Source organism: Chaetomium globosum, genomic scaffold (genome assembly GCF_000143365.1).
Source record: "Chaetomium globosum CBS 148.51 scaffold_7 genomic scaffold, whole genome shotgun sequence".
NCBI classification, from domain to species: domain Eukaryota; kingdom Fungi; phylum Ascomycota; class Sordariomycetes; order Sordariales; family Chaetomiaceae; genus Chaetomium; species Chaetomium globosum.
In genome coordinates, this window is record NT_165982.1 from 2882596 (window position 1) to 2894629 (window position 12034).

The following is a 12034-nucleotide window of genomic DNA, read 5'->3' on the forward strand; positions in this document are numbered from 1 at the left end:
TTGGCTCTTGTTGGGGGGCCCTGAGTAAGCATTTGTAATGAAGACAGGCCCGAGTTAAGCATACCCCCAATATGCTGAGTACTACCTAGCAGGTAGTTCCCGTAGACGCTTCGGTGACAAGTGGAACCTAATGCAACCAAATACGACATATAGATCGAATTGCAATCGGGCAGCGGAGAGCAAGTCAGGGGTTTTGATTTGAGGACGCAGGCTAACGAATTGACATATTGTCTTTAAAGCCAGATCAGTATCAGAAGCCAGCTTGTTTCACTCCCAACGAGAATCGGTCGCGAGAGTTATTCCACACGTTAGAGCCCATCCATAGACTGCCTCTGAAGAAAGCTGACGTCCCGCTCAACCCGGTGAACAGGCAACATCCCCCACCACTCAAGGAGTGCATTGGCTGTACCACTCGTTCAGCACCTTGCAGGTACCCTGGGCACAACCAGTCGGACCGCTATACCCGTTGCCACCGCACTGGCCCCAGAGCGCGACAGTACCACCACCGCCACCACCGTTGTTACCACCGCCGTTATTTCCACCGCCATTCTCACCACCACCATTCTCACCCCCACCCAAGATCCCAAACCACGTCAACAGCTGCTCCTCATTCACCGACGGCGCGTGGCCCACGCCCTGGCCCATGAACCCCTGCACCTTCACACCATCACCACCATACAGCTTCTGGGTCCAGCCGCTGGACGGCACGCCGGCAACATCACGGGTGTACTCGACACCCAAAACGTTGGACCACTGCTTGAGGGCCTCCTCGCCGCACGTGGGCCGCACCAGGCCATCGGCCAGGCCGTGCGTGATCTGCATGCGCGGCCGCCGCCCCGTGTAGCCCGGATACGCGTTCCGCACCAGGTTGCCCCACTCCTGCGGCGTCTTTTGCATGCCCTGCGCGCAGGTCTGGTTCGGGCTCATGGGCGTGGCCGAGGGGGCGCCTGTAGGGGGGTGGGGGTGCCGGGTTAGTGATTGGGTTCTGGAGTATGTGCTTTTTTGGGGCTGTTCTGTTCTATTTTTCCGCTGGGAGATGGGAAAGAAACCCGCCGAGGTTTTGGTGGGTGGGAAGGATGGGAAGGGTGGAGGAGGGAGAGGGGGGGGAAGGGTGATGTGGCCGGTCTGCTCTGTCTGGAGCTGAGCCGCTGTGGATGGGGGATGGCCAAATTTCTTGCTGGTCTCAAATTCCCATCTTTTTGCCAATGTTTTAGGTGCTCTGCCGCACATGATTGGACTTACCCTGGAAGCAACCGAACGCAACGCCGGAATAAGCGGCGCCGGCCTCAAACACATCCGGGTAGGAGCCGGCCATGACGTTGGTCATCATGCCGCCGGACGAGAAGCCCATGACGTAGACGCGGTCGCGGTCGCCGCTGTACTTCTCGAGCGTGTAGTTGACCATGCTGATGATGCCGCCCGCGTCGCCGCCCTGGCCGTGCGTCAGGCTGTCCGGGTTCTGCACGTCCCAGCAATTGCTCATGTGCGGCGTGCTGGGGTACACTATGATGAAGCCGTTGCTGTCGGCGTACGACGGGAGCCTGGTCCCGCTGAACCACTGCTGTCCGCTGCCGCCGCAGGGGTGGAGCTGTTCGGTGCGTTGCGCTTGTCAGCACGGCGCGGCGCGGGTGTGGGTGTGGGTGTGGGTGTGGGTGTGGGTGTGGGATGGATGCGGCGCTTGCTTACCGCGACGATGATGGCCGGGTTGGCTGCCACCTTGTCCGGGACGTAGATGAACATCTGGATGTTGGTCGGGTTGGCGCCGAAGCTGTTCACTTGCTGCAGCGAGGCAGCGAGGCCCGTTGCCGCCGTGGCGGCGAGCCCAAGGAAAGTCCGAAGAAACATGGCGGCCGATTCAGGTCTGGTTGAAGAGGTTTCTGAAGACGGCTTGATGAACCACCAAAGATAGACGGCGTCGGCGGCGCTTGCTCGGCGATATATACTACAATTCCACTTACATGGACGCGTTGGCCCTCGACGTCTCCACTCTGTCTCCTTTTCTTTCAACTTTCCACTACCGAGAAGCCCTGAACCATGGCAATGCGATCGGCAAGTCAAGATCATCCCAAACGGCCAAGAAAGCACGGAGTTGTTCTGGATTATTTCCCCTTTTGGCGTCCGTCCCGAGGCCGATGCTCCGCTAAGGCGGGTAAATTGCACGACGCAACCTCGTGTGCGGTTGAGCCGCTTAACAAACCCAGGATCGGAGCTTATCTGCGTAGCATAAATTAGTTCCTGCTGCGAATCCCCGGAACCGATGCACCTCGGCAGAGAACCTCGGCAACCGGATCCGGGGTAACTGGTTGCTGGGAAAATGATATTGGGCCTAGATGAAGTCTAGACTGGGTCGTGCAACCCCGGAGTAGTTAAACCAGGTATTGGGAAGCTTGCAATATGGAGCTGTTCCGGATATAGCATCCCAGGGAGGGACGTCATGTTTCCAGGGAAACATTCCATACAACCGCTCCAGTTATAAATTACTCCGCTGGGGACTGACGTATGGATTTAGACTTGAATAGGTGAGCACGTGGCGAGATATGCAACGGCCAGTAGACTGGATTGACTCCGGAACGCCAATTCAGCCATGTGTACGGGCGGTAGATTCCTTAAAGGGCATGAAACTTCCCATTCGGGCAAACACATCGCGCGCCTATGTAGCCGTAACCCACTCGTTTCCATTTCCTTAGCCGAGTTTAAATGCCCTACAGCGGAACCCTCAACGGCCCTCACCAACTCCAGCCGTGGCAGACTCCACCATGATCTCCCTACTAGCTGGCTCCCTACCTTGCCTCTCGCAGGAAACTAACGAACCCCGGCTGGTACTAAAGTACCTTAATTATACCCCTCGGTACATGTCAACCCTCCCCACCACTCCGTTCCAACCTGAAGCTTAACAACATGAACCTATCCCAGCACAAACAACAACACAACTTCCATACCCTATAAACCTACCTAAATAAATACCAACCATCATACCCCAAAACCAACCCCAGCCCCCCCTTCCCCACCCTATAGAAACCCCATCACACCCCCCCTCCCCACACATGGACCTCCCCGAGCGGCAACAGTGGGGTCAGAAGAAGCAGGGAGCGGGCAGTCAGTCCTCGACCACCTCCGCCGCGGACCGGCACATTCCGCCCGGCAGTCCGGGATGGAAGTGGTGGCCAGACCCTTGCTGAGCTTGGGTGACGCTGGCTGCTGGAGGATTTTCTCTCTCAGAGAATCAACCTCTCTAGACCTGACTTTGGCTTTGAGTGCATGTCGGGGCGGGGTGTGCGTGTACTGATGTTGCCGTCTGTATGGTAGTTGCAACTTTATTTGGATTGCGAAATTCATGCGTGCTCTCTCGTGGTTGTTTTCTCGGTGCCTTTTCTGCGGTTGGTGGCTACATGTAGCCACGATAGACGTCACTCTCAGTTTCCAGCTACGATCCCTCCAATGCTAAAAAGAACTGCATGGCTCGTAAGCAGGGGTCTGCAACGTTTCAATCGTGATTAGAAGCGAGCGCCCTGCTTTTGCCAGGGGCCCTAGATGGTAGAATGAGGCGGAGTGAAACCCTTACATCAGCGGATGGGATAACCGCCCCGGACATGGTCAAAGTGAACTACTTTACATTCTGGGCATCCTGTGGGTCGGAACGTGAGTTCTTACTGCCTTCTCCAAAGCGCTTAATGCCTGAGACAATGCGGTTTAGGACAAATTGTCCGTGTGAGAATCACCATAGGATTTGCTCGCTTGTGAGGTATACTGTATGGGTAGGTTGAATGTGATAACTATGCCGTTCAGCAAGTTATGCCAGCCGATTTCGAAGTGGGCCTGCATGTTTACGTGTCCGGCACTCCTTTATGGCGAGTTTAGGTCCTGACCCCTGAGCCCCCGTTCCCTCCTCTCCGCCTCTTTTGCCGACGCCGTACTCTCGGGCCTGTGCACAACATTCTTCGCGGTACCGGACGCGCTGCGGAATACGATCTTCGCATATCCATAGCCTCTAGGAAAGGAGTATAAGAACGAATTCTTCACCACTAGGCCACAAGAAGAAAAAGGTCCATGGGCCCATCAAGGTCGAGTAGGTTAGGTGGGTATTGGGAGTACTACCAAATAAACACAGATTTCGGCATCGCTCAACCGATTATACTCCATTCCTTCTTCGACCGCCACTCTTACTCCTCGCAATATGCGCTCTCATGGTCTTGCTCGTCTCGACCAGACTCCTCTTGTTCTTTGCCCTGGCCTTGCCGATAGTCATCAAAAAGTTCTTCTTCCGAGCCTTCTCCTTGTTGGTCGTGCTCTTGCCCTCGGCGTCCTTCTTGGCCCGGCGGATGGCTTGTGTGGACTTGTGCTCCTCGCGGCCGGGCTTGCCCTCGCGCGCCAACGCCACCCGTTCCTCCTTGGTCGTTTTCTTGCCCAGTTGCGCCGGCAGCTCGATGTCGTCGGCCGTGAGCCCGTCCTCAATGTGTTTGTCGATGAGCTCCTTCTTGCGCTTCGAGGTGCGGCCGAGAGCCTTGTCGATCTTGGCTTCGCGGCGGAGCTCCTCGAGCTTGGCAAGATCGGCGGGGGTGAGGATGGAGGTTGTGGCGAGCTTGGAGATGCGGTTGAGCTCAGCCTCCGCAGCGCCTGCTTCGGTGGAGGTGTCGACGAGTTCGGGGGCTTCGTCGGCGTCATCCTCTCTCCGACGCTTCTTTTTGGCTGGCTCGTCGTCGTCCGAGTCGCTGCTGACGTCAATCCAGCCACCGGAGGACTCGCTATCGGTGGAGGCAACCTCCCACTCGTCCGAGTTGAAGCCGTCATCTTCCTCGTCGTCTTCCTTCCTTTCGGCACCCCCATTTTCCAGGGCCTGTTCCTCCTGTTTCTTTTTCTTTTGTTCCTCTTTATACTGCTCGAGCAGCTCGATACCCTCGATGCCGCCCTGCTCTGCCTCACCGAACTGCCGCTGCTTGACGGCTCCCGACCGCAGACCCATTGTAGCTTGCTTTCCACGGTACTTCTTCTGCAGCAGTTCGGGGTAGACCTCGCGATAAAGAGACTGCAAGCCCTTCGCCGCCATTACCACGCCCTTGTCTTTACTCCTCTGGTACAACACAAGATCCTGCAAGAGGGTCTCGGTCATGCAAAGAGGCTGCCGAAGGGCCACCTCGCGGATGGCGTTGATGCCAGCGGAGCACACCTCGGCGGCGGACGCCTCCGAGACGAACTCGTTAGCGATCTTCACCACCAGCGGCTCAATGACATCGGGAGGCACCAGGTCATGTGTTGCTTGGGCCAGCGACGCCAAGAATGACGTGACGCTCAGTTGCTTCGGCGTCAGGTACCGGACGAACCAAGAGTAGAGGGAGATGATGGTGAGCTTGTGCAGCCCGACAAGACGAGTCACCAGCTGCAGAATGAGCAGCTTGTTGTCGAGAGAGAACCTGTTCTTGGTGTTTTGCAGATGCTTCTGGAACAGCTTCTCGGCGAACCCTTGGGGGTCGTGAATGAGATGGAGGGCTGAGAAGTTCAGGGGATGTGGTGCATTCTTTTTGCGGTCGTGCCTGCTCCAGGTTAATTATGGGCCGGGACGAAATGGGGGGAAAGGCAACCTACTTCTTGATCTTGTCGACCGCCCTTTCGTACGCCTTTTGGCGCTTCTTGGTCTTTTTGTTGATGGTCCCTTGGTGCTTGACCTTCTTGATGTCAATGTCCTCGTCGCTTAACTCATCTTCGAGCTCCTCCCGCTCCTTGTCTCCGCCCAAGAAGAACCTCACACCACCAATGACGACCTTTTCGTTATCGCTGAGGCAGGCCTCCTTCATTACGTCGCACGGCTTCGCGTCGGTCCAGATCTGGCGGCGCCACAGCTCGCGTGTGATGCGCGTGGCCCACATGCCCTTGGTCGAAGTGCGATCCGAGGTGACAAGGTTGTGTAGTACGGTTTGAATGGTCCGGTTGAGTCGGTGGTTCGTTGTCTTGGAGTTTGATTCCCTCAAGTCACTGATGATCTTGGTGTACAGCAGCGACCGTAGGGTCTTGCTCGGGGTCGAGATGAGGATCGGGAAGAGGGTTGTCAACAGGCTGGCCGAGTCGATTACATCTTTTCTCCGGAGCAGCACCAAACTGCCCACCACCTTCTCGCGCAGTTCCTTATCGAGGGTCGCATGGTGCTGGTTTAGGAGCTCTTTGAGGTGGTCAGGGTACGGGGCGGCGAGCTCGGGGTAGAGGTCTGCGACGTGGGCTACGAGGTCGACGAGGTCGTGAAACTTTTTGGTATCCTCGCTGGAGACAGTCGACGGGGAAGAGACGAAGATCTGGCGTTGCGCATCGTAGGCAAGCCACTGGTCGTGGAATTCCTGCGCGTAGGACCTGCAGTTTCGGTCAGCAATTGACGAATGCGCAGTGCAATGGTAGGGGACAAACCTAGGGTCTCTCCGAATCTTGTACTGCAGATTGACTAAATCGGCCTCGACCTTTTCGAGCGCGGCGACCTTTCTTTTGACCATGTTGTCGACTGTCGGGAGGCTATCGAGTTCATCCACGGCCTGTCTCGAGCCGAGATTTTCCAGTCTTTCAGCATGCTCGTTATCGTTATCGCTACTTTTCAGTGGGTCCTCGGCAATGTGGGGCCTTTGTTAACACCCGGCCCTCTGGCCAAAAAAGCCGACTACCTGCGGGCGTGGCACGGGTATCAGAAGAGGGAAAAGAAAGTCATTCGGAAACCCAAAATTTACGTTTTATTTGGTTTGTTGGTTGCGTTTAATTTCTTTTTGATTTCTTTTGCCCAGATTTTTTTACCTCTTCCATTTTCCTGTTTTCCTTGGCTTTCTCTTTTCTTGATTTCCTCTCCCCTTTCGAGTCCGCTTTTTTTGGCTAGTGGTGCTGACGCGACGCGGTGGCAACAACGCCATAGGCAAAACTTGGATGTGGGCTTCTAAACGGGGACGTGGAGTCCTGAAAGCGTATAATGATCCGGCTCAAAGGGCCCAGGGGCCGAACAACTTCGGGGCCCTTGATGCAGCCTTAGGAATTGGCCAAGAAGCAGCAGGATAACCCTGACCAAACCATCCATCCCTCTCAAAGGCAGCTGGCACGACGGTGCCCTTTACTGGCGATGGCAGTAGCGGCAGTTCGGCGAGGGCGTGTAGCTGAATGGGGGCCAGAAACTATCATGTAGATGGAGGAAAAATGGCCTACCGTTGGGGGACATGATGTCGAGAGACTCGCCCGGGGCAAAGTCGGTGGCCGAAGCCAACAAAGCCCAGCTGCCGGGGCAGACTGAGCGACGAAGGGGACGATACTTGGGGGGTCGTCAACGTGCGAGGGAGGATAAATTCACCAAAAAATGTTGTTGTTCTATGGCACTACTTGAAGAAAACAAAACAAGGAGAGGTCCCAAAACCCACATCCATCATCCACCAGGTAGGAAAGAGTCACCAGGTAGGAAAGAGTCACCAGGTAGGAAAGAGTAAAGGACAGCGCCTGATTGTAGGTAGCCATAACGTCGAACTGATGCTTTCCAGCACCTGGATGTAATAAGATTAATCATCACCTAAAAGGTGGGATAGCTCCAAGCCCCCTTCTCACGATCTTCGCATACCCATAGCCTTTAGGAAAGGGGTATAAGAGCGAAATCTTAACCACTAGACCACAGGGTCCTTTTTGGAACTACACTTACAAACCTAGGATGATATACCCGAACCTTGCATACATAATTCCAACCCTAGCGCGCTTGTGCCCCCTTCCTCCCCTTTCATTTGAATCGAATTAACAACAGTGTAGGTAGTTAAACCTACAACCTTAGAGTGGCTAGGCTTGAATCGCTTAAAAGTATAGTACAATGGAGATAAATAAACTCTTGTTGTTTTTAGGCATGTAACTCGAATGAACCCTCTTTCTAAGCGCCGTGCCTATACCCCTAGTCCTGAGTGCGGTCCTACCTGGGGAGGGAGGCCCCGTGTGTGTTGGCCTAGGGCGTGGCTTGGGCCATACCAAGTTTGCGCTCTGACAGGTCTGTTCAGGGGAGGAGGGTCTTTGTTTTTCCATTTCCTCACTGCGTTTTTGCTGCATACATAAAGCTCCTGAGTCGGCTTCCTTTCTGGTAGCTGGTCAAGGAGGTCAGACAGCAAGGCAACACCGCACGACAACAACATCATCGCCTGCAGTTTTTCACCACCTGGGAATCCTACAGAGATGGGAGTAAGCAGTACATGAGAGTGTGAGGCCATGCCTGTACAGAGTTGGCCTCGTGCCAAACATAGTTGAAGCTCGTGGTTCCTCCCCATATCTAACAGATCGTTACATCCGAAGGATTAGTGTTACGACAGTCGGACAAGCATCTCACAGTCTAGGTCACGCATCCTCCTGTTTAATAGTGCCACGTGGCTGTGAGGAATGACCGAGCTTGTATCCAGCTCTTCAAGGTTAAAGCCCCCCTGCATTAATGCATTGCGGTGTATCGAACAGGTGGATGCACGACTTGGTGTGCCAATTGGTGGCCGGATGTCGTATCAACAATTTACCCTCAGATGCACTAATCTGTTACCTATCTAGATAAGGGGAGGAAGCGCCAGCATCAAACTCATTCGGCGTGAAACAAACCACCGCAGCCCCCTGTCTAGACGAAACCGCTTATTGTCACGCACTTTTCGCATGTCGTGGAAAACTGGAGGTTCTGTTGTCTGACCTCCAAACTAAGACTGCCCATGAACATACAACCTGCAAATGCAACGCGGAAACGGAAAGGCTAAAAAGACATCCTCTATCCGGACAGAACACAAAAGGTTCCCACAAAAGAAACAGGCACTTAGTATAGCAAGGGCAACTGCTATATGTCCCGCAATTGTTGAGCTCAAGTGACGTAGATGAGGGCAAAATAGGTACCACGGGCGGCTGACTCGTAGGTGTTGATTGATGAGCTGGTGGTGCCGGACGAGGGGGCGGATTCATGGGTGGCCGGGCAGGGTCTGAACATGATATTGTTGTTTGGGGGGATGGAGAGGTGGAGGGATGACTGGACTGCCTTGCTGGACCATGCGGGGTTGAAGGTTGTGGAAATCAAGACGTATGCGCCTGTGAGAAGGTGCTCGATTATTGTGGCCATGCTTAAGTAGGTAGGTAGGAAAAGAGGTGTCTGGCAGTCGTTCGGGGAAAAGAGACGTGCGCGTTAGGGTTGGGGTTATGTATGAAAGGTTTGGGTATATTATTTTAGGTTTGTACATGTAGTTCCAAAAAGGACCCTGTGGTCTAGTGGTTAAGATTTCGCTCTTATACCCCTTTCCTAAAGGCTATGGGTATGCGAAGATCGTGAGTTCAAGCCTCACCTGGGTCAAATGGTTACCTTTTTATTAATGGATCTTTTTATAATATTGCCTACGATGTAGGAATGATAACTGTGTTTTTTATCACATTCAATTTAATTCGTGGTCGTGTTGTTGACGGCTGCGATGCGATCATTTTGGCGGGTGGGCACAGACTTTTAAACCCTTATTCTAATTGGCCGCATCCAAGCCCGCAAATTTGGAAACCCCCACTTTCTCTTTTTGGACTTCCCTCTCGCTGTTTGCCAACCAGAAACCGGCAATCGCTTGACTCCACCTTTTCTCAACAACCACCCACCCCGATAACAACCGAAAGTTGGGAGTGGTGGCTAGGTACATCTTTGATAAATGGGAAGGGTAACCTTTCTCCCATCTGCTTTCCGTTGGACGGGGTCTTTACCTACTCATCAACCCGAACACATCACAAAGCCAAGTTCTCAATGCCATGTGCATGAAGTTGCGCCATCGTGAAGGGAAAGAGGGTCAACTCAACTCCAAAGTCTAATTGACCACCACGCTTCTTGATAAGAGCGCGAGAAGCATCTAAGGATAATTTGTATACAAAAATCACACTATACATGAAGACCATGGGCAATACTGCCGGTCTCGGCTTTTCTCTCCTTGTCGGTTAGTCCGCCTCTGGCAGCTGTCCCCTTTCAGCCTCAGCCACAACGGAAGAACTTAAGAAGTGGTCGGCCTCCCAAGAAATAAGTTGGAAAATGAAGTAGAGGAATGGCAAGTACACTCGCAAATTGGGTGAGAGGAGATTGTCAATTGAGAGTAGACTATCCGCTTCGCCAATGTACTTCTTCGCCAAGCAGCCATCACCGGCGCGGTTAATACATCAACTCTACACTTAGTACCTGACTCCTGCAAGACTACAGCAAGCTACTACAAATACCGCGCTCAATCGATCAGACCGTTCTCCTTCTCTGCAACCCCTGGCCCACCCGCCGCTGCCTCGAGGGACGCGATGTTGTCAGTGCCGAAAAGCGGCCGACTGAACAACCTTTGTCCTGCGTGCTCCCGATGCGACAAATCCGATGCTGCCATCGGGACCTTACTTTCGGAAGGCCCGAAGGAACCGCGCCGAGAAGCGGCCGACGGAGGCCGCCATCGCCGGATTGAACGCGGCGCCGGCCGCCGGCTTGCGATAAGCCACAGGATCACGAGCAGCAGACGAGAAGTGCCGCCTGCCGCTCGCATCGGTGTTGATGGCTGGCAGCCTCTGGTCAATGCTCTTGGAGGGCACCGGATTGCTGTCGGTCACCCCGAATACCGCGTCCGAAGTGTCCTTGAGGGTCTCCAGAATGACCGAGTACGGGATTGAAATGTTGGCGGTGCGTTCGGGTCTGCATGGAGTTTGGGTCAGCGGGCTGAGTCTCGTAGTTAAGGGTCAGGGGCAGCGGCGACGAAATCGGAGGAAGAGACGACAACTTGCTCATCGCGGAGAGGCCGGACAAACTCGCTGGGGAGGTTTGCGAGGTCGGCCATGGGAACAAGGTCTGACAACCAAAGCTTGATCTGCCCGCCGGGCATCGACAGTGGTTCCTTCTGGACGACAGGCTGCACCGTTCCATCAACGTTGTCCAAACCCAGACGGCCGAGTTGTCGGCCATGCGTGTGTACTTCGCCTTCTCGCCGAGCCACGCCGTTGTAGGGACGCTGAGTCGGAGAGAAACAACGGTTCGGGCACGATGCTTGGTGATGTACCGAGCGTGCTTGCTCGGCGCGTCGACTTGGTGACCAGCGAAGTCAAAGACGAAGGTCGGATCGGTGCTGCGCGAGGTACCATACGACAAGGCGGGAATTTGTGTGATGTCGGTGGGCTTGCCGTCTCAATTGACCCCCTCGCCGCGCAGAATGAGAGGGAAATTCCGGTGCTTTACCTGCCGGGCGAGGGCGCCGACCGAGCCTGGGTGGCTGAGGAGTGATCTCAGACCAACGTGCATCTCGTTCGATAAGGCGAAACAGACATTCTTGTGGGAAGAGGTATGGTATATCGTGGCGAGGGCACCTGTTGATGCGTCAAAGTGCTGCGACGCAGTCAGGAAATGAAATACAAATGGTGACGGCGGGGGTTGCTGAAGGGGTTGCAGTCCGCAGCATGCAAGGTAGCAAAGTCAAGTACTCACGAAATGTATATTTTTGTCGATGAGTTCCTCCAGCAACTGGAGCTCGGGAAAGCCGTCGTAAATGCGATGATGATCCGCGGGATGGACTGTAAACTCGCAGTGGAAGATGTCTGTCGGCGGTGCGATGTGGAAGCAGTGTAGGGCAACGAGAACTTTGGAAAGTCGCTCAGGCTTTGTAGGGTCCAAACCTTGCCAGAACTGGTTGCAGGTCGCCTGCAATGATTCCTACACTCAGATCGGTTAGTTTCGTTTGCCTCTGCATGGGAAGAAAGAAAACAGAAAGCAGGCTTGTTTGCTCGATTGATAGCCTGCAGGCCCGGCAAACATGACTTCGGATGTATGCGGCGGGCCTGTCGGGCCTGGCAGTCGGGAAAAGGTGTAGGTGGATGGAAAATAGAACGACTTACCATTTTATCTTTTTGAAGTCCAACTTGTGTTCAACTTGTGTAGTTGAGGTGTGGCTCAAGCTCGTAGTGAGTGCTCAATGAGACTGATTCTGGTAGATGGTGGAGGGGAACAACGGAAAAGATTACAAAGGCCACCTACGAGGTGATTTAAAGAGTGAAATAAATGCTTGGAAGGTAGATAGATAGGTAGTCACGAGCGGCCTTT

At 54.2% G+C, this 12034-nt stretch overlaps 3 protein-coding genes and 1 non-coding gene across 4 annotated transcripts; 1 reads left to right on the forward strand and 3 right to left on the reverse strand.

Annotated features, from left to right (window-relative positions):
- Positions 1-387: 387 nt before the first annotated feature.
- Positions 388-1845, reverse strand: CHGG_10485 (uncharacterized protein; the record flags this gene model as incomplete). Its single annotated transcript, XM_001228411.1, has 3 exons — positions 388-947; positions 1243-1588; positions 1687-1845. 3 exons carry the CDS (start codon positions 1843-1845, stop codon positions 388-390), a joined length of 1065 nt encoding a protein of 354 aa, XP_001228412.1.
- Positions 1846-3843: 1998 nt separating this feature from the next.
- CHGG_10486 (uncharacterized protein) lies at positions 3844-6473 on the reverse strand (the record flags this gene model as incomplete). The annotated part of the gene is made up of 4 exons (XM_001228412.1): positions 3844-3986; positions 4165-5528; positions 5581-6336; positions 6391-6473. The coding sequence occupies 4 exons, from the start codon at positions 6471-6473 to the stop codon at positions 3844-3846; spliced, it is 2346 nt and encodes a 781-aa protein (XP_001228413.1).
- A 2729-nt stretch (positions 6474-9202) lies between these two features.
- Positions 9203-9298, forward strand: CHGG_11235. The gene has a single exon. It is a non-coding gene; the product is annotated as a tRNA-Ile (tRNA).
- A 1049-nt stretch (positions 9299-10347) lies between these two features.
- Positions 10348-11832, reverse strand: CHGG_10487 (uncharacterized protein; the record flags this gene model as incomplete). The annotated part of the gene is made up of 5 exons (XM_001228413.1): positions 10348-10639; positions 10753-10952; positions 11177-11371; positions 11423-11647; positions 11830-11832. 5 exons carry the CDS (start codon positions 11830-11832, stop codon positions 10348-10350), a joined length of 915 nt encoding a protein of 304 aa, XP_001228414.1.
- Between the last annotated feature and the right edge of the window lie 202 nt (positions 11833-12034).